This window comes from Columba livia, chromosome 1 (assembly GCF_036013475.1).
Source record: "Columba livia isolate bColLiv1 breed racing homer chromosome 1, bColLiv1.pat.W.v2, whole genome shotgun sequence".
Classification (NCBI taxonomy): Eukaryota; Metazoa; Chordata; class Aves; order Columbiformes; family Columbidae; genus Columba; species Columba livia.
This window is the reverse complement of record NC_088602.1, coordinates 166,803,522-166,828,314: the sequence shown is the minus strand read 5'-3', so window position 1 is coordinate 166,828,314 and position 24,793 is coordinate 166,803,522. Positions and strand designations below refer to the sequence as shown.

At 39.7% G+C, this 24,793-nt stretch overlaps 1 protein-coding gene across 2 annotated transcripts in view; it reads left to right on the top strand.

The window, feature by feature from the left end:
* The window catches only part of C1H3orf20 (chromosome 1 C3orf20 homolog), a 36,741-nt gene that overhangs the window by 2,577 nt on the left and 9,371 nt on the right, over window positions 1-24,793 (top strand). The window contains exons 2-9 of one of the 2 annotated variants that reach the window (XM_065043268.1): window positions 429-549; window positions 2,263-2,394; window positions 6,512-6,665; window positions 8,884-9,115; window positions 9,903-10,004; window positions 11,500-11,776; window positions 13,769-13,885; window positions 19,422-24,439. In XM_065043268.1, the coding sequence (XP_064899340.1) occupies window positions 429-549; window positions 2,263-2,394; window positions 6,512-6,665; window positions 8,884-9,115; window positions 9,903-10,004; window positions 11,500-11,776; window positions 13,769-13,885; window positions 19,422-19,466 (1,180 nt within the window). In that variant the 3' untranslated portion in view covers window positions 19,467-24,439. Of the gene's footprint in view, window positions 1-428; window positions 550-2,262; window positions 2,395-6,511; window positions 6,666-8,883; window positions 9,116-9,902; window positions 10,005-11,499; window positions 11,777-13,768; window positions 13,886-19,421; window positions 24,440-24,793 lie in introns of those variants that run through there. The other variant, XM_065043260.1, reaches the window with a different exon arrangement.

Here is a 24,793-nt window from a genome sequence, read left to right as displayed (position 1 = left end):
ATTAGGATAGAGACATTAAAATGTCCCTGAAACTGTCAACTGAGGGCTTATACATGAATGGTATCTACATGTCATTTTACCTTATTTATTTCTTCCTTTAAATTTATAATAGAATTTGTAGTGGTTTAGAACCCCTAAGAACATACTCGTACATGGAAATGACATGAAAATCACACCATTTGGCACCAGTTTCTTTTTAATTTTAATTATTAAAACAAGAATTTAACCTGATTCTTTTGTCTGTATCACAGGGATAATACTTATATGGCCTCACAGGCCTGTAGCCTGAGAAAAGCTTGAGGAAGGAGCGGATATGCAAAGTGGCTTTTTAATTAAAGGCTCGTAGATCAAAGAGAGCTTCTTGGATTGCTTAGGTTTGACTGAGGTACACCAGGAAAAACAGGTTTCATATTTCTGCTTGTTTACAGCAACACCGTAACAGTGATGTTTAATCATGAAGGAGGTCTGGTGACTAATAAAGATGAAGAAATGGTCAGAGAATGGAAATGGCCTCAGGATGGCAAGCTTGCCCAGCCAGTTGTAGCACAGGTAATATTTATTGGTTTATTATACTTTTCTTACAGTTGTTCTTACAATTTTTTTTTCCTCCCCCCACATGTTCTGGTCTCTCTGAAGTGTCTTAATTGCAAGGAACATGATGCTTACAGATCTTCAACACATTCTTTACAATGAATGGCTCTCCAAACAGCATCTACATAAATGGACGTCATTACCTCTGTTTTACTCATGTGGTATCTTAGTGAGAAGGAAAAGCAAATTGACTGAAACTGTTGTAGCTCAGGGTTTCAATAAAACAGAGGCCCACCTTCTCTGCTGGAAGCAACTTGGAAGAGTCTTTCACAGGCTTGGAAATATGAATGAACCATTCCTTATTTTTCTTTTGGGCCTGTTCAGTAGCAGGCAGTTGTTTGCCTTACTTCAGGCCTGATCCCATTTCCACTGAAGTCCATGAAAAGTCTCCCACTGCTTTGTGGTTACCAGAGCTGGGCCTAGCATGCTGCAAAAATACCAGAATCAAAGGTAAAACTTTTGTGACCCAAGTCAGTAAGTGTTCCTTCAGGCATGGAGCTTGTGAACACATCCATTATTTCCAAGGGCTGGATCAAGTGGTGGTTTTGTTTTTGTTCCTTGCTGCCTAATATAGAGGAATATAAGGCACACATAAGGTCCTAACACAATGACAGGTAGACAAACCCATGCCAAGTTTTTTTTCACTTGGCTTGTGCTACCAGGCTGGCAGCAGACAGGAAGGAATAACTTCAAACAAACAGCAGTAAAATTCTTACAGCTGCTACGACTGTTTCATATGGGCAGATATTCCTATTTGGGGCTGGACTTCTGTTTTTCAAATCTGCAAGAGTTTGAGACTTCCAAAATATTGCTTTGTATCTGCAGTTTTGGTTTTTACAAAGTCTGTAAAAATTAAAGCAGATAATTATCAAAAGAGATTGGGTTATCCAGTACAGATTATAGAATGTGAATTATGTGCTATACCAAATTAATATGACATTCTTCAAAAGACATGTGAAAATGGAAATTAGTTTAGTAAAGCTGTTATTTTTTGCAACATAATATTTTCTTTATTTCAATGGGTACGAGAGTCAAGAGGCTGGAAAAGGCTGGTGCAAACTGTCTTTGGGATTAAATGGAAGTGATTCCAAGTCCCCTGCTCAGTGTCACTGGTGTGCACAGACAATGCTAAAGGCTTTAGTGACCATGATTTTAAGAAAGTACATTGTATGAGTCAAAATGCTAATTCTTTACTAGGGACTAAACATTGTCCAAATCCTGCCCACTCTTACCAGCAACAGTAGTTAAAGGGCAAGCGAGGACTAGAGCTTCCCAAGTCTGGCCATGTCTGAATCCACAGCCTCTGCCTCCAAACTAGACATGCTTTCCTGAGCAGTGTGAGAGGTAGGAGAGTTTTGCAGGTCTTCCTGCTATGCAGCATCTCCTTCCAAAACAGGCACAGTCTCAGTACATTTTTTTTGGGTGGGACTCATCCAGAGAAAGGGCTGTGAGCATTCTGTCCACAGTTCTTATATTGCAAGCTGACTTTGCAGGATTCAGATGAGAGCAACAGCACTAAAACTCATTTGTAGACTTCAGACTAGAGTAACTGATCATTCCCTCACCTATGACGTCTTGGATAACCCTTTGAGACTTCAGTCTGCCTCTTCCATCCAAACATAAATATGAAAACTTGGTGGAGTTAGTAAATCTCCTTTTTTGCTCTTTCAGGTTAATGAATACATCACAGTGAGAATTGCAGGGCGCTTTGCAATTAGCTTGGTCTACAAGTGGCAACATGAAAGTGTGTGCTTGTCTTTGTCACCGCGGCAGGATGCGGCTCTTCCACAGTTAGAAGAATTGGTATGTTGTAACCACTACAGTATTGCATTTTATGAAGGCCCTTAAAAAATATTATTTGCTCTGCAAACTCTGGAATTGATGAGCTTTTCCATAAAATACACTTCCCAAGTTTAAGTTTGGTAAGTGCAATGCCACGGAGTGATCAAGTAAGAGCTGATAGAGATAAAATATAAATTCCAGAGGATTTATGCCACTGTTCATGTACTGTAGGCTTGGCCCAAAGGAACAGTTATTTCTGTGTACTGAGATCCTATTTCTGCCTGTTCTTTTATTTTTCTGGCTGATTTCCTTAGTTGTTCAATGTATTACCTGTTCACAACTTTTGGTGATTAAGTCCCTACCACTCTACATCCAGTGTTTTTAGGTGCAGCTGTAAAACAGATGAATCTTCATTTTTGCTCAGAAAGGATAGTTAAATATTACCTGTAATTTATCTAGACTTCTCTGGTCTACAAGATAGACTACTAAGTGCATTGACAGCCCATTCTGAGGTAGGTATAATTTATTGTGCTGTAGGTGGGGGTACTGAATGAAGCCTCAAGAAATCCTGGTCCAAATCTTTCTGGTGCTCATTTCCATGCAGTGAGCTGGCTGTCCAACCAAAACCCTGCATCTTTACAGCAAATGCCATCTCATAGTTCAGTTGAAATACACTGTTTGTAAAACAGATTTTTAATGTGATTTGTGAGTCAGGAAAAAGGTAATTACGAAACAGTTTTTGGAAAAGCAGAAGAAATCTGTGATCCAAGTAAAACAAAACCAAAATTCTGTTCACTCACAGTTTATTTCTTTCTTTTTGTTATATAGAAAAGCATTTAGCCTAGAAAAAGCACACATTGCAGGTCTATAAGAGGCATATATATGTATGTATATATATATATATATATATATATATATAATTAAGAGAATTTAGGTTAACTCCTGAACTTCCTAGAAATTAAATTTGTTGGAGTTATTAAGTGGCATTTTATAAGAGAATTTCACAATGTGTAGCTCATAGGCTTAGATGTCAGAACACAGTCCGTGAAACTACTACACATCATTAGCAAAAAACCCCCAACTTCCCACTCACAGACCTTTCTGCTTAGGTGGGAAAGGAAACATTCTAAATGAAGGAAGATAAAAGTAGTAAATTAACATATTCAAAGTCTAACCTATTTTTTATTTGTTTGGAAACAAGTTCAATCTGCGTTTCATAAGCTGGACCTTATTTTTTTTAAAAAGTTTGGCAGTTCTTTGATTAAAAGAGGCTCTTAATGCCTCCTTAATAAAATGTAATCCCGCTGTAACACTGGGCTGAAAAAGAATAACTTATTCCTTCTAATTCTGGAAATGGCTGGGCCGTGACAATAATAGAGGTACTCCTGAGTACTTGTAAGACTGCAGTCTGAAATACCACCAGAAAAAGGCTTCCTGTATAGAAGAATGGAGAATTTGAGCCTCTCTCAAAGTTGAACTAGGGAAGATGAAGCATCACAAAGAATTCACTGGATGTCTTTCCCTGGTGGAATTGAAAGGGTCACTGTTCTGAGTGACTACAAGGAAACAGGGAGAGTTGGTATAGCAGGAATAAGTCTTTTGGCTCCTTCACACCAGTGAGCAAGTGTTTAGAATTTATACAATTCTCAGTTCAGACCTGCTTCTTTACACACAAACCCTTCCTTGACACAGCAATGAGGTGGAGAATTTGACTTTAAGAGGATTTGTCTTTAAATGGCTGACATAGCAAATTCCACCTGGAAAAAAATATAGAAAATGTATGACAGAGAGCTGAGGTCTGAGTCAGAGAGAACCTGTGTTTTCACTCACTCTGCTGGCATGAGGGTCTGTCATTAAAAACCTATGAAGAAGGTATGACCAGAAGCTTTTATTGAGTCCTTTTAGTTTAATTATGGATCTGTGCTCTCTAAGACTCTGCATTGACTCATTAAGAGATAACCCAGCAACACATGTCAGATGTATATAGTAATCTGCGATTTTATTGTCTTCTCTTCTTAAAGCAGATTTGCATCATTTTAAACACTACTGGTCCAAAAAAACCCAATTATTTTGAAAGGCCAGACTTTTTTGAAGATTAATATGAGAAGGTGGCATTTGCTTGCATCAGAATATCAGCTGTAGTTAGTGGCATTTTAAATACTTGGATCGGGTTTTTCATTATAGATGAACTGACAACACCAAAAATGGTCTAAACTTTAATGTACATCAGCATTTGTCTTTGTATTTTGCCCTTTGTTTCTTACTAATGAAAATTATCTTTCCTCTGAATTTTAAACAGCGCTTCTTACAGTCAACAAGAATCTCTGTCTCTCAATTAATCTTTTTCTTACAAAAATCAAATAATCTCCTTTCATAGCAATCAAAATAGCTCTAATTTGTTTTCAGTTGTCAGCAACCCAAATAATTAAAAACACTGCAGTGTAAAACCTCATAAAACAACAAATATTTAAATGCCACGCAATAAAAACTGTGAATCATTAGAGCAGAAGTGATCAATACTCTCTTTAAAGCCAGTTAAAGCATACTGGGCATTTGTCTTTCTTCAAGTGGTAGATTCTAAGACTAATACAGTTATTTTTGGAGTTGTGTTAGCCTCTGCCTTCATGTCAGTCTATGCTCTCTATGAAGGTTCTTCACCTGAAGCCTCTCCTGCACTAGGCATGGTCACCATTATGAGGAGTTGGACAGCAGACAACATAATCCACACCCTGCTGCTGGCTACACCTTTAGAAACTAGTTAATCCTTTCAGCACTTTCTGCCCTAAGTGAGAATAGCATAATCAGAGATCATTAAAACCAGATATCTTGCCACCACTGTCACTTAGCTGTTCACTTGCATCTGTATTTTCTACCAGCAGAAAATTCTTTTCTTCAAAACTGAGATAATTTGGACAAACTACTGGAAATTTAGAGGAGATGAGAGTTAATTCAGAGAAAATTATTCTGATTCTCATCTCTCTGGCCATCAGATATGTTTAGCTTAAGAGACTTGGTATCAGTTTATTCTGAAAGGGCTACATAAGATCCAATTTGCAGGAACAAATCTGAAAGAGAATGAGGAGATTTAAATTAATAGCCACACTGTGGCCTGGTAGAATCTGCAACATTTTTAGAGAATACAGAATGTTAGCATGCAAACTAATATTTAGTTAAAAAAAAAAAATAGTTACATTAATTTTCAGTGAGTAAGATGATAAATTGTAAGTAAAGAACCAGGTGTTAGGCTGCTTTTGATTTATGCAAAAAATTAATAAGACTGAAATCTGCATAGAGTAGAAAATACACTTAGGTCTTAACTGGGGAGAATCCTACAGCTCTGGAGAAGAGTGGGTTGTCTGGTTTCTACTCCGATTTAAAGAATTAGGTAAACAAAAATAAAACCACAGTAGTCTTGTAGTAGCTACCTTTTGTCTGAAAAAAAAAGAATCTCAAGGGGCACAATATTTAAAATGTTCATTTTTTATTTAAGGGTATTTTGTTTGAGGTATGAGTAGAGATTCTGTGTGGAATTAACTTTATATTAATTTGAGTTTACATTTATATTTTTCATAGGGGCCTAACTGTCTTAGTTGTTAATTCTCGTTTTCTGTACTTACCAAGGGCTCTTCCAAACATACACTGATGTATGACTTATCCTTTGTAAAAGGATATCACACTGTTACTATGTATGTTCAGAACAAATGAAAGCTGGAATGTTTGTTTGGAATGCAAAATTTAAAAGGTTATTGATTCAGTGAAAAACCTAGCAGTTGTGTCTGCTTTATGCTTTTCTTTTTTTAATAGTGCAAAGTGCTATTTTCTTTGGCTACTGGACTTTTCATGAGCCCAGCCAAGCAGACAAATACTAACATCATCTGCTCTGCTTTTCAGTAATTATAGTTTCCTTTGTCCAGGCTAGAAGGGGGCAGGATTCACTATTGCAACTATTCTCCAGCAATGGTTGAATTGGCTAAAAAAGTTTATTTTTAAGTTACTCCTCATTCTATCAATAACTTGTGTTCAGAAGGTGTTTGTATCTCTGAGGCATTTAATCGTGTTACGCCTGTGTCAGCACAATTAAACACCAGATGGAATTGTTAAGTTATTTAATTTGTTTTTCCACTCTTATTTTTTAAAGCCAAAGTTGACAGAGCAGTTGATGAAAAACAAAGTTCGAGAGGCAGCTGTGAGCCACACAGATGACATCGTTGCAGCCAGAGACCTGAGGAATTTGCAGAGGAAGATCTGGAGCATTGTGGATGACTGGATGCGGTATTATCACACAGCCCTAGGTCAGACACACCAGAAAGCAGCTGGGGATGTGGTTTTATGAGCTTGTTTCTATATCAGCCAGACACTTCTGGCTCGAACACTGAGCTAGAAAGGAGGCCAATGGGCAACCTGTTACTCAAATTGGTGAGAAAGTACTTGGCGTACATGGTTCCTCTGAGGTCAACAGATATGTTTGTGCTGAGTGTTTCCATACAGCCAGGCAAGTGCTGAAGAAACCCACTCCACAATGGAGAGCAGCAGAGCTTGCAGCAGCGCCACTGCCGTCAGACTGATCAGTCCCACAGGGGTTGGGGCATTTAGCGTAGATGGAGCAGCACGTTAACATGTTGCACTGTTCCCAGTGCCAGGGTGACACCTCTGCAAGGTGCTGCACCGAGCCAGGCACGTTGACTTGGCCAGGGATCACTGCAGTGAGGTGCATTGCACAGTACAGACATGCCTCAAATGAGGCCTTAAATGGCCTCAAGTTGCACCAGGGGAGGTTTAGACTGGATATCAGGAAAAGATTCTTAATGAAAAGGGTTGTCAGGCATTGGAACAGGCTGCCCAGGGAAGTGGTGGAGTCACCATCCCTGAAGGCGTTTAAAAGGCATTTAGATGAGGTTCTTAGGGACATGGTTTAGTGCTAGGGTTAGGTTAGGTTATGGTTGGACTCAATGATCCTGAGGGTCTCTTCCATCTGAAATGATTCTATGATTCCATGATTCTATGCCCTGTCTAGATCCTTGAAATATATTTGGGCTGAACAGATAGTGTATTTCAGTCCTGTACTAAGGAAACTACTGGGGACAATGGGACAGGTGGTGACCTCTCTGATTCCCTGCTTCCCTGGTAGTGCAGCTTTTGTTAATATAGCACTGTGGAGATGGAGGAATAAAGTTTTGGAAAAGAGGAGGAAGAAAAGGTGTGTAGTAACTACCAACCCTTTTTGAAGACCGTTACTCTACATGCATTAGCTATGACATTTAAATGGGCTATCTGATAACATAATCCACTGTGAGTTCATATAACTCCTGACAGTATGAAAGCTAAGCCTGAGCAGAAGGCTAATATAAACTTGATTTCAGCCTTGAATGGAATGAAATTGATTTAGAGAGCTCATGCTGGTGTGTGACATGCCATGGCAATCATTCTGTGCATGCTTGATACATAAAAGCTTCCCTAATAACACAAACAAAAGCTGTAAGAACACACTCTAATTGTCAGTGCCTGAATTCTATATCTTTACTGGTAAAATTAGCAAAATATACATTTGATACGTTGGAGTCCTCTTATGGGGAAGACAGACTGAGTGTCGCAATGTTCCTTTGGCAGGATTCATTTTCACTCTTCTGCCTTTTTCAACAACATTGTCAACACTAATAATTTTTTCTTGTGGATTGCAATCTAGCCACCAGAAAAACTTCCAACCTGCCAATTATTTATGCTTAATCTAACAGCAGATAACTGGTTCTGGCCAGGAAGATGGAGGTATAAAAGGGCGAGGATCAGATTTACCATCTACCACCTGAGTTTCGACTTTGGTCAAGGGAGGTGATCCTTCTGCCCTGCTTAACACTAATGAGGCCATAGCTGGAATACTGTGTACAGTTTTGGGCTCGCCAGTACAGGAGAGACATGGATATACTAGAGACAGTCCAGTGAAGGGCCATGAAAATGGTTAAGGGACTGAAACATCTCTGCTATGGGGAAAGGCTGAGAGATCTGGGACTGTTCAGCCTGGAGATGAGAAGGCCTGGGTGGAATCTCTTCAGTTTATGTAAATACCTGAAGGGAGGATACACAGAGGATGAAGCCAGGCTCTTTTCCGTGGTGCCCATTGACAGGACCAGAAGGAGTGGATACAACATGAAACACAAGAGGTTCCCTCTGAACATCAGGAAACACTTTTAACTGAGAGGGTGATCAAGCACTGGCACAGGTTGCTCAGAGATGTTGTGGAGTCTTGATCCTTGGAGATATTCAAAAGCCATCTGGACATGGTCCTAGGTAACCAGCTCCATGTAACTCTTCTTGAGCAGGGGGTTAGTCCAGATGACTTCCAGAGGTATCTTCTAACCTCAACCATTCTGTGATTTTGTAATTCTATGATAAACTCTCAGTATTACCTTTCCAGTTTGGATCACACAGCACAAGCTACATTTAGAAGTGCAAAACCACTGTTACCAAATCAGGGCCTACTTTGTCACTGATTTCAGCAGTGGTGGTGTATTTCAGGAATTGATCGCATACGCCTCCAGAAAACGTCTGACCTTCCTCTGAAACCCTTGAGGAAGGGCATAACTCAGTCTGCAGGTGCTCTCCCAGTGACCTTGGACTTGCAGAGATCTCAAGGGAAGAGGAAAGAGAACAGCCGAGTTCCCGAGTCAGAAACTCCTCTCCTTCTAGATCAAGTGCAGTCAGCTCCTCCTCGCAGCATGCAGCAGGAACCATGCTCTCATCCTTTCAGGTAAATAAGGGGGACAAGGGGAGGAGATGAAAGAACTACTTTTCCCCCAAGTCATAAGTCACTGAATGGTTCTTTTATGATCACTTACTTATGCCACACAATAAGAATTTACATCTTTTTTCCATGAGATGTTGTTATCAGTACCTCAGAGCCTTCATATATTCCTGTATAATACTCTAAAAGCAGCAACAACAATGAAGCAGCAGTTGAGAAAGTTTGGAAAAATGCCTATAGAAGATCTTTAAGTACTACTTCAGGAAATAAGATTAACTTTATTGTTATTATCAGTCACATTTGTGATAGTAGCATCCAAAAAACTCTGGGATCAATGCCTCCCTATACCAGCATTTATGAAGATTCAAACCCCATGTGTCATGCACTTGACTGATGCTCTGCTCTTCCAAGTGCCACTATCTGCCAATTATGCAGAAAATCTGAGCTTCAGACTTGCTTTCTAAGAGTTTTTGTAGAGTCATAGTCACACTACTTTGTTTCACTTCTTAAAAATATGTAAGGGAAGTCAGAGAAATAGGGAGAATATTGTTTTCAGCATGTTTCCCAAGTCCTTGCCTTTTCAAGCACAAGAGATTCTGTATTTGATTTCAAATTACCTGTTAGACAAATGTCTTTTTATTCAATCCATTAGGGCAAAGAGGTTTGCAATAGCCTGAGCAGGTATCTGAAACCTGACTTCATCCATCCATGGCACACCTTGCTAATGCAAGATGCTTGCCTGTTTTGTTTTGACATTAAACACTCGCTTACTTGTTTTTATTTTCTCATACAGGGCTCACGTTTTACTGAATAGCAAAACCAAATCAGAGAAACTGCATGTGGCTCGGTTCCATTTAAATAAAAGAAGGAATGTACTGGATGTCATTAATTCATGGTAAGAAAATCGAAGCTAAGGCTGGACAATGACAGCTCCAGTGTAAACACTGATGGTGGCAGTTTACTAGCAGTTCATTTCTGGATATGATTAAGTAGTTCATCTATGCCTACAAGCCATTACACCATTGCACAAGATGCATTGCATGCAGATCAAAAGCATTAGTAACTTTTCAAGCCTAAGTAATCCACAACTGCCATGCATGCTGTGCCTTCAGTATCTCATAACAGGAAAACAAGGTGACATGATTTCTCCTGTATTTTTAGTGGTTCAGGGTTCCCTTGTGTCTTTGAGGCAAGTTTGCTTTTGGTGATTCCTTTCATACAGGTCAATGCTTTTCAGTGCTTTTTTACAAATTTGGCAGTGACTGGAAACAAGCAAAATTAGAGGAACAAACTACTTTTAATTTCATATGACTGGTCTGTAGCTCAACTAAAAATGTAGAAGTACCATAAAGCTGAAGTATTTTATAATTGCTCCCAGTATGCTGAAATTGTAATCTTATTTTACATAAATGTGAAGCTGAAAATCAAAATTTTGCACATCCTCCTGCTGTCTGTGAGATCACTTCTGGTCTTTTTTCCCTGATCTATTTATTTTAGATTTCTTTCCTTTTTCCTTGTGCTCCCACCAGCACAATATGGCCCCAGCAAACATCTAATTCAGGCAAGCACTCCTCATAACTCTCTCTGTTTTGATGCTTTTCTCTTGAAACAGCCATTTAGGGACTGATACTACATCCTCAACTACAGCAACAATCTTTCCATTAGCTTCAGAAGGCCATGAGGGAGGCTCTGGTGGCCTTTAGAGTATCTTTTTTTTCCTTTTTCCTGGTCCAAACCTCTCGTAGGATTTGCTTTCACTATGAGGAAGTTGTGTTCAAAAGATCCCATTGCTTAGAGCTGTGTGGCAGGTTCTTATTGACGACATGATGTCATCACTGGAAGTGTGAAAAATAAGGCTCTGGAACCTGGCACTTCTGCTGCCTGACCAAGCAACCTGCAGATCCGCCCTAAAATGTCAAAGGACTTCTCAAACACATTAGTCTTCAGCGCACTTGTGAAAGACAACACCAACACAAGTACATACACATTAATATAAAATGAGTATACTACAATCAGCTATCAGGCATAAGAGGTGCCAATGAGACCTTCACATAATTAGGGAGTAGTCTTTGAAGTTTGCCCTTGGCTGCTACCAAAGCCAGTGCAGCTCGCTCAGCTGGTTAGAGCACATCCCTCTTTCTCCTCTCGTCTGGGTGTCAGGGGCTGTGATTTGGCAGAATCCAGGAGCGACACAACACTCATGGTTGCATCACACCTTAAGAAATACCTGAAACACTTAGATGACTGCACACCTCAGATAACACGGGATGACTGGGCCTAGGCCTGTTGTTTCTAGAGATGATTTGAAATGGTTCTTCAAACTGTACTTGATTTATTTGACAATCTAACTTGCTAACACTTTCCCCCGTATTTTCTCTTCCTTGTGACAGGGACAAGCTGTGGGGCACATCCCAGGCTGCTTGTCCTGCTGTGCTTCGAAGAGTTATGATGGGGGAGGAAGGGAAGACATGCAAGTGTAGTAATCATCGGATTCCCTATGTGTCAGATCTGGAGTATGATCACCTCATTAACAATAAGATGTCCTCTAATGAGCAGATTATAGTGGTCTGTGTCTCGTCTTCACAAACAAACAAAGATCAAAGTGAAGACAAGATAGAGCAGCTGTATGAACGAAAGAACAAGAACAGAAGCATGCCTTGTGCTCAGGTGGGTTTTGTCAGACAATAGATAGTTTTTTCTAACACACGGATAAAAACTTTAAAAAGTATTTTTGGAATTATTTTCTGTTTGTCTGGTTGCTAAAGTATCTGAAAAGTTTTCTCACCAGAAATGTCTAACTGGCACCAATTCCAAATACGTGTTCTACAGGAAATTTAATGTTAAAAAAATACTTCCAAAGTAGGAAAAATGTCTAGAAATGTTAGCATTTCCTACAAAAGGGGTATTTCAAAACAAATTGTTTCTGAAAACTAAATATTACTTGAATCTGTATGTTTGAAGATGGAGTAAATCTCTATTCCCAACCTAGAGGAATTTATTTATTTATTTGTTTATTTATTTATGTTTGGAACAGACGAGGGAGTAACCCTGAATAATCCATTGGTGTAGAGCATGAAACTCAAACACTGATTAAAAATCCGGAGAACTGAGTCTTAGTGACCTTTCTAGCTGTGTGGCACAGTACCAGGAAACCCAGAGGCAGCGTGTGTGTTTGTGTCTGCATGTGGCTACCGCGGCATTGCAGGCCCCAAGGATTAGTAACCACAACAATCTGTCGCATCAGTTGAGCAGAAAGCTGTGATTTGGTAGCAGTGTGACAAAGTATCTTCTCTTTTGTTGTTGAAACCTTTTGGCTTCTAGGAATCAGCACTTTCTAGTAAAGGTGAATGAAAAAAATTCCATACAAAAGCATGCTGATAGAAAATTTCAAAGCAGCTCAATTTCTTTACAGTATAAACTTAATGAGTAGTGATTTAATATAAACTTTGTCCTTACATTCGTGTAGCCAAGAACTAAGGCAGCAGACAACACAAAGTATCTTTGTGTAAGTCTGCATATAGAAGGACTGGAAATATGAGTAAGTTCAAGTTTGGAAGGGCAAAAAAGCAAACAATAGGTGATACGATAAACTCTTTAAAACAAGGAATTTTTTTTTTGTGTCAGTTTGCCCTGGACATTGTCTATCGTTACAATTACCTGAAAAATTCTCAATAAAGCTAACAGTGAAAGTGGTAGTAGAGACTCAAGGAGCATTTTTGTCATCTTGACATAGTGGGTACAACAGTAAATATCAGTGACTGCTGTATTCAAAATCTTCCTCTTTCAGTAGACATTAGTGGAGCTGCACTGAAATGAAAATGTTAAGAGGATTTGCAACTGCGTAGATGCAGCTTCAGTACCAATTAAGGCATTAAAATGACTTCTTTCACTATGTCTTATTTATCCATTCCTTGAGAAACTGGTCACACAGCAACTATAATTTCTGATTTACATTTGAAAAAGTTAGCATAGAAGGGGTCAAATTCTGCTCTTCATGAAGCATTTGGAAAAACTCCCATGCATTCCAGCACCAGCAGGTTTTTTTAGTCCAAGAAGCAGAGGCTAAAACTGAATTAAATATCTACATTTTATATAAAGAGAAGAGGAAGAAAGTAAAGGTGTTTTCAGACCTAAATTTTCATCTTGTTTTTTCTTCCTGGAAGCCTGACCCAAAAACCTGTTTGGTAAATCAGTGGAAAAAAGGCTTGTGTGTTTCCCCCTTGTCACACAGTGTGGTCTTGTAGTTGGTTCCTGTCCACTAATGGCAGGAGCACAAGACTTTTGGAAGCCAGGATCCCAGAGGATTTTGACAAATCCATGAGGACGTTCCACAGGATTCCAGAGGATTTTGACAAATCCATGAGGAAGTTGCACAGTGAGTAGCTACCACCACTGTTCTTGCAGCTACGAAGTCTAGTTTTATATATCAGAGGAGCTTTTCCTTTTAAGAAGAGAGAAGTATGCCCACAAAGAGAAACTGAGAAATCTAGAAGCCTGTGTCATGAGAATTACAGTGTAAAGAACAAGTGCTACCTGGTCTGAAAGATAATTCAGCTGAGTTCATAGCGGCTTGTTTAGAAGGAATTTTACTAGCTCAACTGGTCAGGAAAAAATTACCAGCTATTTAATTATATAATTGTATTTCCCTTTTTGCTTCAGAGTTGTCTGGATTCCTTTCGCCTCCTCAGATATGACATCACTTCTGCAGATGCATTTACTGATCATAAAGGTTCCTTACTGGAAAAGAGACATAACGTAGTTCCTGGCATGTTTTTGGTATGTTAAAACTCTTCCAGTCAATTATTGAACTCTTAAGGCTATTACTGTGATCTTGTTACAAATGAGTGACTTTGGGATTGCCAAAAGTCATGAATATTTGGGCCATCAGGAGAGAGGAACGCTCATCTTCTTGAGGAGTACCGACTAGTGTCCCAGCAGCCCTAGCTCTTCTTAATCTATTAGCAGTTCAGGATTTACAATGCTCAAGTCATTCTCATTCTACCTGCAAAGGGCAAGAAGAACAGGCTAGTTGCCACAGCATCAGAAAAGGAGCATGAGTTCTTCCTTTGGGCTTCGTAGGTTAGATCTAGCCATCTGTGTATGCATTTTACCTCACTCCTGCTTAATCTGTGGCAAAAACTCTTGGAGCACATCACACAACAGCATGTTTCAGGCTTCAGAAAAAGACAGAAACTTCTGTTTTCCAGCATTCTGAGCAGTACTCTTTGCAAATCAGGAAATGTCTTGGACAAAACATGCACTTAAGTCAGTTTTAAGTACTTACACAGGTTTCATATGTTGTCTGAAAACACAGAATTTCTTGTAAGGGATTGATTCATAGTGATTTATTCTATTGATGCTTTGCATGCAAAGCACACATTAAATGCTTTGAAATACATTACTGTTGTAACACTGTGAAGAAAGGATTCTCCAGGTCTTGTTCACCTCTGTTGACAAGCTGTTATTAGACTAAGACAATGCAATCTTGTATTGAATCACACAGAATTGCATGATAACTGGATTTTAATAATCCCCTCATCTTTCCGTAAAAAACAGCACAAACACTGTTTTGCTTGCTTATTTTAGTTACTTTATCCCAGTAGGAGAGAGCGCCCACTAATTATTGTTTGGTTATTCTTTGTCTACTTCCCAATAACAGTGAGGAAGAAGTACTGCTTCCTGTGTTTGCTCTGCATATTTTTAGTAGTGCCCATGGCATTAGAACAGAGGACCTTTCAAACATCATCTCATCTTAACTACTGTAAAATTAAGGCTATTTTTGTCAGTTAGGGACGCGCTATTCCTGCAGAACAAAAACCTCTACATGACACGCACCTGTGATGAACTTTTCTGTCCACTGGGTGACACCAGCAGCCTACCCGACATTGCTTAGCTATGTATAATAGCACCACAGAACACATGTCCTGAAGAACATTACATTTGTAACCACATAGCTTCTTTTTTCGTGGTAATATTAGTAACATTTTATTTCCTTTCTGATAGAAAAGTGACATAAATAAATAGGAAAAAAATGCAGAAAACCCAAAACTTCTTCCAAACCTGCTACATGTAATTGACAAAGTGGAAAAATACTCTGTAAAACACGCAACAAACCGAGGGTCTGTCGTAGAAAAAGATGGAGATTACATGTTTTAGTGTGAATGACCCATGGCCGATGAAAATGATGTTTAACAGCTCTGAATAATCCAGGTAATCAATTTCAGAGATGCAGTTTGATTCTCTTCCATGTTACCTTTTTGCATTCCCACATGGAACTTACACATTGTTTTTGAAAGAAAAATCAGGATAAAAGCATTTTTGTGTGTGACTGATTAACTGATTAGTCCTTAAAACAGCTCATAAACTACTTTTGTTTTTAAAATAATTTAAAGACATCCTAAGGTATATGTGCAACATTTGGCTTTGGTTGGAGGTTTTTGGTTTGTTTGGGGTTTGTCTGTTTACCTGCAATTCACTGCATCAAAGATTAGCCACCAGTACAAACTCAGTTTCAGTCATTTCCCAGATACAGACAGACAGACAGAAAAGATGCATGAGGAGTAAAATCTGAAACCTTATTAGCGTGTCAGCATGGTCTTATATTAGCATGTCAGCATGGTCTTAATTACTGTTTTTAAAAACTGAAGGGTAAAGGCAAGGTGGCTAGTTCTTTTGCTTGAACAAGAAACTAGCCATTGTTTAAGGAAGAATGGAATCTGGTTTTAGGAAGAATGTGTTAATAGGCCTTTCTATCAGTACTCCTAATGTCTCTCAGCTGACAAGTAATCAGTCCAAGCAAACAGCAAGTCTGGAAGGTATGAGCCTATTTCACCTTGTTACAAGCTCTACACCCTTCAAGTGAGACACTGAACATCCTATACAGATGGAGCCTTCTTTGCTGTTCCTAGAGAGTTATTCAGTCCATCCTCAAGCAATTCCCAATCAGACTCACTCAGCTGTTACCATGCTCAGGCAGAGCGGTTTAATCTACCAACAGGGGCAGCAGCAATTCGGAACAGTTTCCCTGGCCTGGCTTTGAAGGGCAAGACTTGACCAGTGCCATACGCATCCATTGTGGACCAGGAGGCACTAAGGAAACCTGCCAGAGGTAGCAGCTCCAGCTCTCCTTATGCTATCTGCATACAGTAGTCACTTGCAAAGCCCAGGAGAAAGATAAGAAGCCTTCAAACGCAACTCAACCAGAAGTCACAAATTGGAAAGGGCCATTATCATTTCCAGGGCAGCTCAAAAGTAAAATAATAAATAATGATGTTCAGAAGTTCTGGAGCCTAAAATAGGCTGTGGTTATTTTCAGTTGGACAACAGCATGACCTCTGCTGAAGAATGGGGATTGGCCTGATTGCAGTTTAGAAGTAATAAGCATTAAGAATGAAGTCACTACATTTAGGGTAGAATACAAGTCTCATCTTTTTGTACTTCTGAAAAATCTGTCATGTGTGAGAGATGACAAAATTCCAGGTTGCATGGATTGTCCGGAATGTTCAAAGCTGATCACAGAGAGTTCCAGAGGGATCGTGCAGTGCTCAGTAACTGATAATCAGCTGGTGTATGAAATTCACTATCAATAGGTGCAGAGTCATTCACATAGGGGGAAAGAATCATAATTATTTATACAGATGCCAAGATCGACACAATAGCTCTTCACAGTGGAATAAGAGGTCTAAGAGTTGTTCGTTGACATACCCCTGAAAACTTCTGATCAGTGCTCTGCAATGGTCATAACGCAAGCAGAATGTTAGTTAAAGGGTAAATAAAACATTCCTGAGATTCTGGTACACAGCACGTGACTGTCCTCACCACATCTCAAAAAAGGATATAATGTGGAATAGCTGTTTGTATAAGGAAGGACTAAACAGGGTAGTTTACAAAAGAGACTAAGGCGAGATACAAGAAAGCTTTATAAAGCAAAAATGGTGTGGCAAAGGAATAAGAAATAATTACTCATTGTTTCTTAAAACAGGAATGGTCAGGCACCAAAGAAGAGATAAGCAGCAGCTTTAAAACAAAAGGAAGTTCTTTTTCTCACAGCACATCGTTAAATTGTGGAACTCTTTGCCACAGGATGTTGTGGAGGCCAAAAGCCTAAGTGTGTCCGAAGTGGAATGAGATACATTCCTGCAGGGCAGCTCCACTGGCAGATATCAAATGTAGTGGCCCAGACACAGCTTTTGGTTGAGGAAATCCCTGAATTTTTAACTGCTTATGGCTGCGATGGGTCAGAAAGAATAGGATTTTCTTATAAATGCTCTTCCAGCCACTTGCAGGGACAGGATGCTGGACAGGTTAGAGGAGCCTCTGGTATAATCCTGCACAGCTGCTTTTATACCAGTACGTGCAAGGTTGTTGCTTTAATTTGGGTAAAACTTTAATAAAAGGATTAGGGGGGAGAATGCAGAGTTCATGAGAAGAAGGTTCTTTACCTCTGAAATCATCCTTAGCTGAATATATCAAAGAATTTTATATATCTTTTAATTTGTAAAGCTTCAATAAAGCAAAAGTAATGTTGCCAGGAAGGGAAAGTCTCTCTCAAACTGTGTAAAAATAGGATTAAAAGTTTCCTTAATTTTACGTGCTTTCTTCTTGAGGCAGATAACTGATTTCCTCTGGTCCTTGGGAATTTCCTCAGATGATCAGGAAAAAAACTTCATAATGAAACACAATTGGCCCCTGTGTCTAATGAATCAAAGGCTATCCTTAGTAAGCTTAGAAAGACAGAGCCCATCCTTAATTTCCTACTAAAATAACTGCTCTTCAGCTAAATAAATACAAGTGAGTTTAAGAGAAGGAATTCATGGCTTCAAAGAAAAAGAATTAAGTTCAAGTTGTAGTGAATGTATTAGGCAAGAAGGAAATGTTGTAAGATATTAAACATTTGCTTTTAGACAGCTTTCTATATAGCCTTTTAGATGCCTCAAGGAAATGGTTTTACAGAAGCATTACAATAATGCAGTTGCTCCCAGGGGCAGTTGCTTCTCTCTGATCATGCATGTATTTCCTGCCATACCGACAATCCCTCTCTCTCCCCCTGCCCCCTGTCTAAAGATCTTCAGCCAGGACTTAGTTCCTGTGCCTTCAAAATGTTGGGAGTTGTGTGTTTGAGGGGCAGGAGGCAGAAGGGAACCAAGTTTTGGTTTGGTTTGGTTTGGTTTGGTTTGTTTTTTTTCCAAAAAGTGGCTTTTCAAAAGTGTTGTGCTGTGTTAAATACAAACCAAAACCCAAACCAAAACAAACAACAAACAGACAAAACCACCAACCACCAAACATTCCCGCTGTTTTCTTTCCCATAGGATTTTAATTCCTCTCTTTTCAAAAGTAGATGCTTTTTCTGTTTCATTTACAAATGTATAATCATACATTATTTGTGAAGAAACTACTAGGATAACAAACATGTGAACCTAACAATAACAAAGCAGGGTGTGCTTATGTACACACGCTGATGGAAGACCATCACATTCCAGTATAAGAATGAATTTAAGCCAATATACTTGCTTTCATCCTTCAGTGCTGTACTCCATGGAAAGATGGTTAAATATCGTGAGAGACAGCTGAGGGAAACTGGCATCGAATGATTAAATTTCTAGATTTATAATAATCTCTGGATGTGACTGAGTGCCAGCAGCGCCATTCTTAAAGATTACATTTTCCAATTTCTGAAGCATGTCAGACTGACACTGTGATACAACTGTTGTCCCAAGAAACAGGGTTCTGTCACCCAGTGTGCAAAAAAAAAAGGCCAAATTGTAGCACACAGAGATGAGGTATTGTTTGTTACAGAGTTGTGCAAATCTGGATGCTGGAATAAAGCCAACACACCAGCAAAAAAAGTAACGGCCATTATATATAAAGTCTTATCACTACATTCACACCCTAAAAAGGCAATTGGTTGCACATGTGCATATTGGTTACATAACCATATTAGTGTATAATGTTCAGCTGAAGGACACTTTATCCAACAGTCTTGAGATCAGTGTTAAAACAAGACCCAAGCAACTGTACAGGCGTCCAAATGTCTGAAGCTGCAAGGTCAAGAGTGTATGTAGTTTCTGATGAGGTGTTTTGCAAGTCACTGTTTGTTAGAGGAGCAGACTGACCTAAAACTGAGAGGATTTACATATCTTTAGGTTAGCAATTGCTGACAGAATTCATTCTTTTAAGTGGTAATGACTACACAATGGAAAGGAGAAGCCAACCTGAGGTCAAAACCAGGGCCAGGGGCCTGGAAATGTGTTCCAGAGTGCTTGAAGAATGCAACATGGGCTGTGAAAGTTATTTATGTTCACTTGTCTCTCAGTTGCAGTGTGGCCATGTGGGCACGGATGGAAGGCAGCAGCTTTAGATTTCAGTCCATTGGTCCAGATTCCATGTTTATCCCAAACGACGAAGGTGACTGGTTTCCCCAGCAAGCAGCTGTGTGCCCAGTTTGTGCTACTGGTAACCTTCTGCCAAGTGTGAAGCAGGGACAGAAGTCTCCCAAGCACGTGAGGAAGCTAGAACACAAAAAATAAAAAGGAAATAAAGCAGGAAAGGGACAAAGCTTGCCCTCAGAATACCTGCTGCATTTGCCATTGCTGTGGAAATTCGTACACATTCATAAACAGACCTCTGTGGAGAGATAGGCCATCAAGGCATACATGCAATGCCTAGGATGAAGAGCAGGAGAACCCACATGTTTTTCCCCCCAAGATGTGAATATGTACAAGATTTCCAGAAAAGGTCCGGTGAAACTCCAGTCTGACTTTAACCTATCCCAGACTTTCCCAGCCAGCGTTCTAGCATGCACGTTTGAGATGGGGAATGCAACAAAGATTTCATTAAACCCACTGGTGACTTCATTGCCATTCCCAGATTGCTACCAGTTGGAAGTATTGAGGCTGCATAGTGGTAAGGGGTGGTACACACTTACAACTGGTTGTGCAGGTCAAGTTAAACTTCATATGAGAAACTTCGCAGATGAGGTTTTCATTATTCTTCTCCCTCGATCAGTAGAGTACTGTCCTGAAAAATGTGAGGGAAAGTCACACCAATCCATTTAATTCCAGCTGACCTCAAGATCCAAAACATTTTAAAGGAAAGCTGGTTTCTCTAATTGTGTTTGCCTTGCAGTTGACTAAAGCCTTGCCAGCTTCTTAAGTGCACTCATTACAATATAGGCTGGATGTTTCGAGCTGATTCTGCATCTTATCAACAGCATAGAAGGAATTTGTGCTATATCAGGCCATTCAGTGAGTTTGAACTTCTCCGGATTCAAGAGCTGAGTGGAAGTCTTCTGGGAATATAATTCAAAATAGTTTCTGTCATTTTCTGCTGCAGATAATCAAGAGGACATTGGTTTTAGTAATTTTTCTCAAGTAAAAATAATGCTTATGAATTGAGCCCAGGATGTGGAAGCCTCTATACATGGAATGTGACGATACACCCAGCAACTGTTTGTACAGTTTTCTGTTTCACAAAAGCTACTCTAGAAAGGCCATAGTCAGGAATTTACAGGATAATCAGTCTCTATACGTCTTCTATTCTTGACTTCTTTCAGAACACTGGTTTGCTCATTGTGTGGTGATGATGACTTGTATGCTTATTAGCAATTACATTATTCATTATCTCATTCCAAATTATTCAGCCAAGCAGCCATGAAACAATAATACATTTCTGTTACTCTCATCCTACTGAACAGCCAACTTTTGTTTTCAGTTTGTCCTTCAGTTAGGCAAACCTTCTGCAATGACAGTTCATCATAGTCCAGAAACAACCTGAAGAGATCATCTAGCCTCACCATTATCACCAGTACAAAATCAACTATGTCAGAGCTTTAGACATACATGAAATAGACCTTTAGACCTGAATTGATTTTCTAGAGTCTTTCACAGCCCCTGAAGAAAAACAGGCACTTCCACAGCATAATTCATAGAATAGTTTGGGTTGGAAGGAACCTTCAAATCTCAGCTAGTCTGACCCCCTGCGATGAGCAGGGACATCTTCAACTAGATCAGGTTGCTCAGAGCCCCGTCCAGCCTGGCCTGGGATGTCTCCAGGGATGGGGCATCTACCACCTCTCTGGGCAACCTATGCCAGTGTTTCACCACCCTCATTATAAAAAATTCCTTCCACATGTCTGGCCTGAATCTCCCCTCATTTAGTTTGAAACCATCACCCCTTATCCTGCCATAACAGGCCCTGCTAAAAGTCTGTCCACATCATCTCCTTCCAATGTATAATGGAAGTGGGTCAAATTAATCACATGCTGGAAATGCCTGTTTCTCTCCCATGGGATTCAGCATAGGTGAGGTGAATTCTACTCCTGCTGCTTAACCTCTTCATAAAGATTCGGTGATAGAGAAGCCATAATATGCTCACAAAAGTATATCTGAATGCTTTATACTCATATTGCTTGATAGCTTTTCCTATTTAATTTTTCTTCCTGTAGTTAAAGCCCATTATTTCTTGCTCTGTTCATCATGGACATGGCAAATAGACCGTTCTCTTTCTTTCTGTAGCAAGCAGGTCATCTCTTTCACTTCCCTTCTGTCTCCCATAACTATAAACCCCCACTCAGTCTTCACGTCTGTATGCTAAACAAGCACAAGTTACGCAACCTTTCTTCATAGGTCATATTTTCTGGAGCCCTTTGCTTTCCTGCAGATTCTTGCTGGTTGGTGTGCGTTTGGCCACTCCAGCCCTGCTGAGCTTACAGTACTTTGTATTTCACAGGTTAGATTCCTATTTGCACAACCCACAATGATTAGAAGTTGTATGTCATCACCACAAATAATCTATATCACGAATGGGACAGCTCAGCCATTTCGTTTGTACATTACCAGCCCAAGAACAGTTGTTCTACAAAACCCAAACAGATAAAAAAGCTTTCATTAAATGCCTTTCAACTCTGATGATTCAATTTAAATGAACTTTAGTGTTTTTACTTTAAAATTTGAATGCACGTGCACATATACCCATGGATTTGTCAAGTGGCTTTTCTAAGGGGCAGTTTGAATCAGCAGAATTTTTTCTATTATATGAATATGTGAAATTTGTTAATCTGCATGAAATATTCCTAGACAGAAGAAAATTAGCCTTGAGAATGACCATCTCAGTTCAAAAAGCCAGGCAAAGAGAACTTGTGATAAATTTAAGACAGCCCCATTTTACTCCTTTAGTCATCTGGAAAGAGGCAGAAGGGCACATAAAGGGAAAAGCATGGGCTGAAATCCCAAAACTCCTACTGTGGATTGCTTAATGTCTGTGCTAAATATCTAAAAGTTCCCCTTCTCCCAAAGGTTAAAAGGAATCAGGACAGAGATATATATGCTTATAAAACCAACCTACTGTTGCCAATAATAAAACATTTTTTTATTTTGTCATTTTTTTAATGTTCTGACATATTACTGCTCTGAAGTTCAGAGTTTCATTAGTATTAAAGTTCATCTTTGACCTTTCACCTTTTTATGTGGAAGAATTAGTCAGGGAGAAAAACATTCCTCTTTGCCCTGGCTTGCTTATTATGACTCCCTCAAGAATTTAAGTCTGAGGCCATTTGCCAGAACTATGTTTAGCTCTAAGGGAAGAAAGAACCTCCCTCCACTTCAAAATGCCACCATCCAAATTTATCTCTTGGCTTTCACTAAAGACTTGGGTTTGAAAGCACTCTGGATTAAATTTACCCCAGCAGGGGTAAAAAAGCTTTGCTTATGCCAGTTTATACCTACAGAGAAAAGTTGACCTTCAGAGCTACTTGCTAATGAACCTGGTGTTTTAGGAGTGAACAAAGCCAGAAGGATACCCCATGGAAGACATAATTCTTATGCCATAAAATGCCAGCCTGTGAAAGTCACATGCTACAGAAAGCCATACTGAGAGTGACAGGAATTAGCAAAACACTGGAAAACTTTGACTGGTAATATTTACATATTATGCAAGCAAAGCAAAGCGTCAAGCATACCTGAATTTCATGCTTGAAGGCATAAACTGATTGCTTGTGGTGGAAGGAATAATGAAATTCCTATGTCATACTATTACAGAGTCAACCAGGTGAATTGTAATGGAAAGGGCTACATTCCTCTGACAGCGAGCGTGATTGCCAGAGGCAGCCTTTTCATTTGTATTCACTTAGAAAAGTTTCAATGCATTGTGTACTCATGCATCAGATCATCTTTGGAGTAGATTTATCTACCTCTTCTATCCGCCTCTTCATTTTGTACAATCACGTGTATCAGAGAATAGCGGTGTTATTACCAGAGCATTCTGTAGACAAGTCCCCCAGTGGCAAAAGGTTCCTTCGCGGTTGGCTTGTGATACGTTTTCATTATTAACCACAATAAAACAAGAGTCAGAGTTCTAAACGGAATAACAAAACTGGTATGCGCCCCGGCACATTTTGGCAGCCGGACAATGCCGCTGGTTAATCAAAGCCAACGTGAGAGGCGTGTTGTGTGTTGTTTCCTCATCCATGTGGCAGTGGAAGGCACTTCAGTTGGACAACATGACACGCCAGGGCTTGCAGCAGCAAGAGGCAGCTCATTCAGATTATCTGTACCGGGAACCCAAAGGCTGGAACATACTGGGGAGTGGTGACCAAACCAAAGCACAACTTCCCAGCATGTGGAGCAGAGGCAGTAAGCTGGGCTGTAAATGGCTGGAGGTTTCTTCTCTTATTCTCTGTGCTCGCACCATAAGAAAGAAAGGAACATGCAATATGGAGGGAGAACAATAACAGAGATATAGAAAGAGACTGGATGTCAGATCAGAAGGATCTGTGTAATGAGAAATACGATAGGGAAGGGGAAGGAAGACCAGTTATGGGAAGCAAGATGAGGCACTGATTATGAAAAAAAGTAGTAAGCAGAGAAAGAAACCTATGTATAAGCAAAGTATGAGGAAGAAACTGGAATGAGAATAGGAAAATCAAGAGGGAGTCAGGAAATTCAGAACAAATGAATGAAAAGAGTTTGCCTCAAGGGGAAAACACACAGATATAAAGGGGTATGCATAGCCAGAAGATCAGTAGCTGAGGCCAGATGTTGCTATCACTTCCACCTGCTGACATACACTCAAAACTGTACCCCAAGGAGAGCTTACAGGATTCCCTTTGTTGTGATGCCAACGCTGCTCACAACATTGGATTTAAGCAGGGGAGCAGGGAAATGAGGACCCGTGTCACAGTGTAACATGTATTCAACTGGTCATCACTTCCAAATCTGCACTGCATTGAATGCTCCTCTCACACTCAGGTGAAGAGAGATCTTCACAGTAATGAGACAAGGTACTTGCAAGAAAAATGTTTCAGGGTTGAATAAAACAGTGCTATCATAACTTCTACCATGATATAAAATATTTTTCTTTTCCCTCTCCATTACCCACAGGCAAAAGCAGCGTTCTACGTCTTGTTCATTAGTGGTTTTATTACAGAGGAATACATATTGGTGTGAGCACAAGAGGAAGACAATTCAGTGGTCCTCTGGATTTCCTTCTAGTGAATACATCCATTGTTACTTGAAATGCATTACCCTGAAGTATTCAGAGAGTCTTGACTTGGAGTTCTGCATGCTGAGAGCTTCCATGAAATAAGCCAGATGTTTCCAGTTGTGTAACACTGGGAACATCCCACAACACAAGCAGTTTTGGATAGTACATCAGCTTAAATGATTCTTATAGTTTTAAATTCAATGAAGT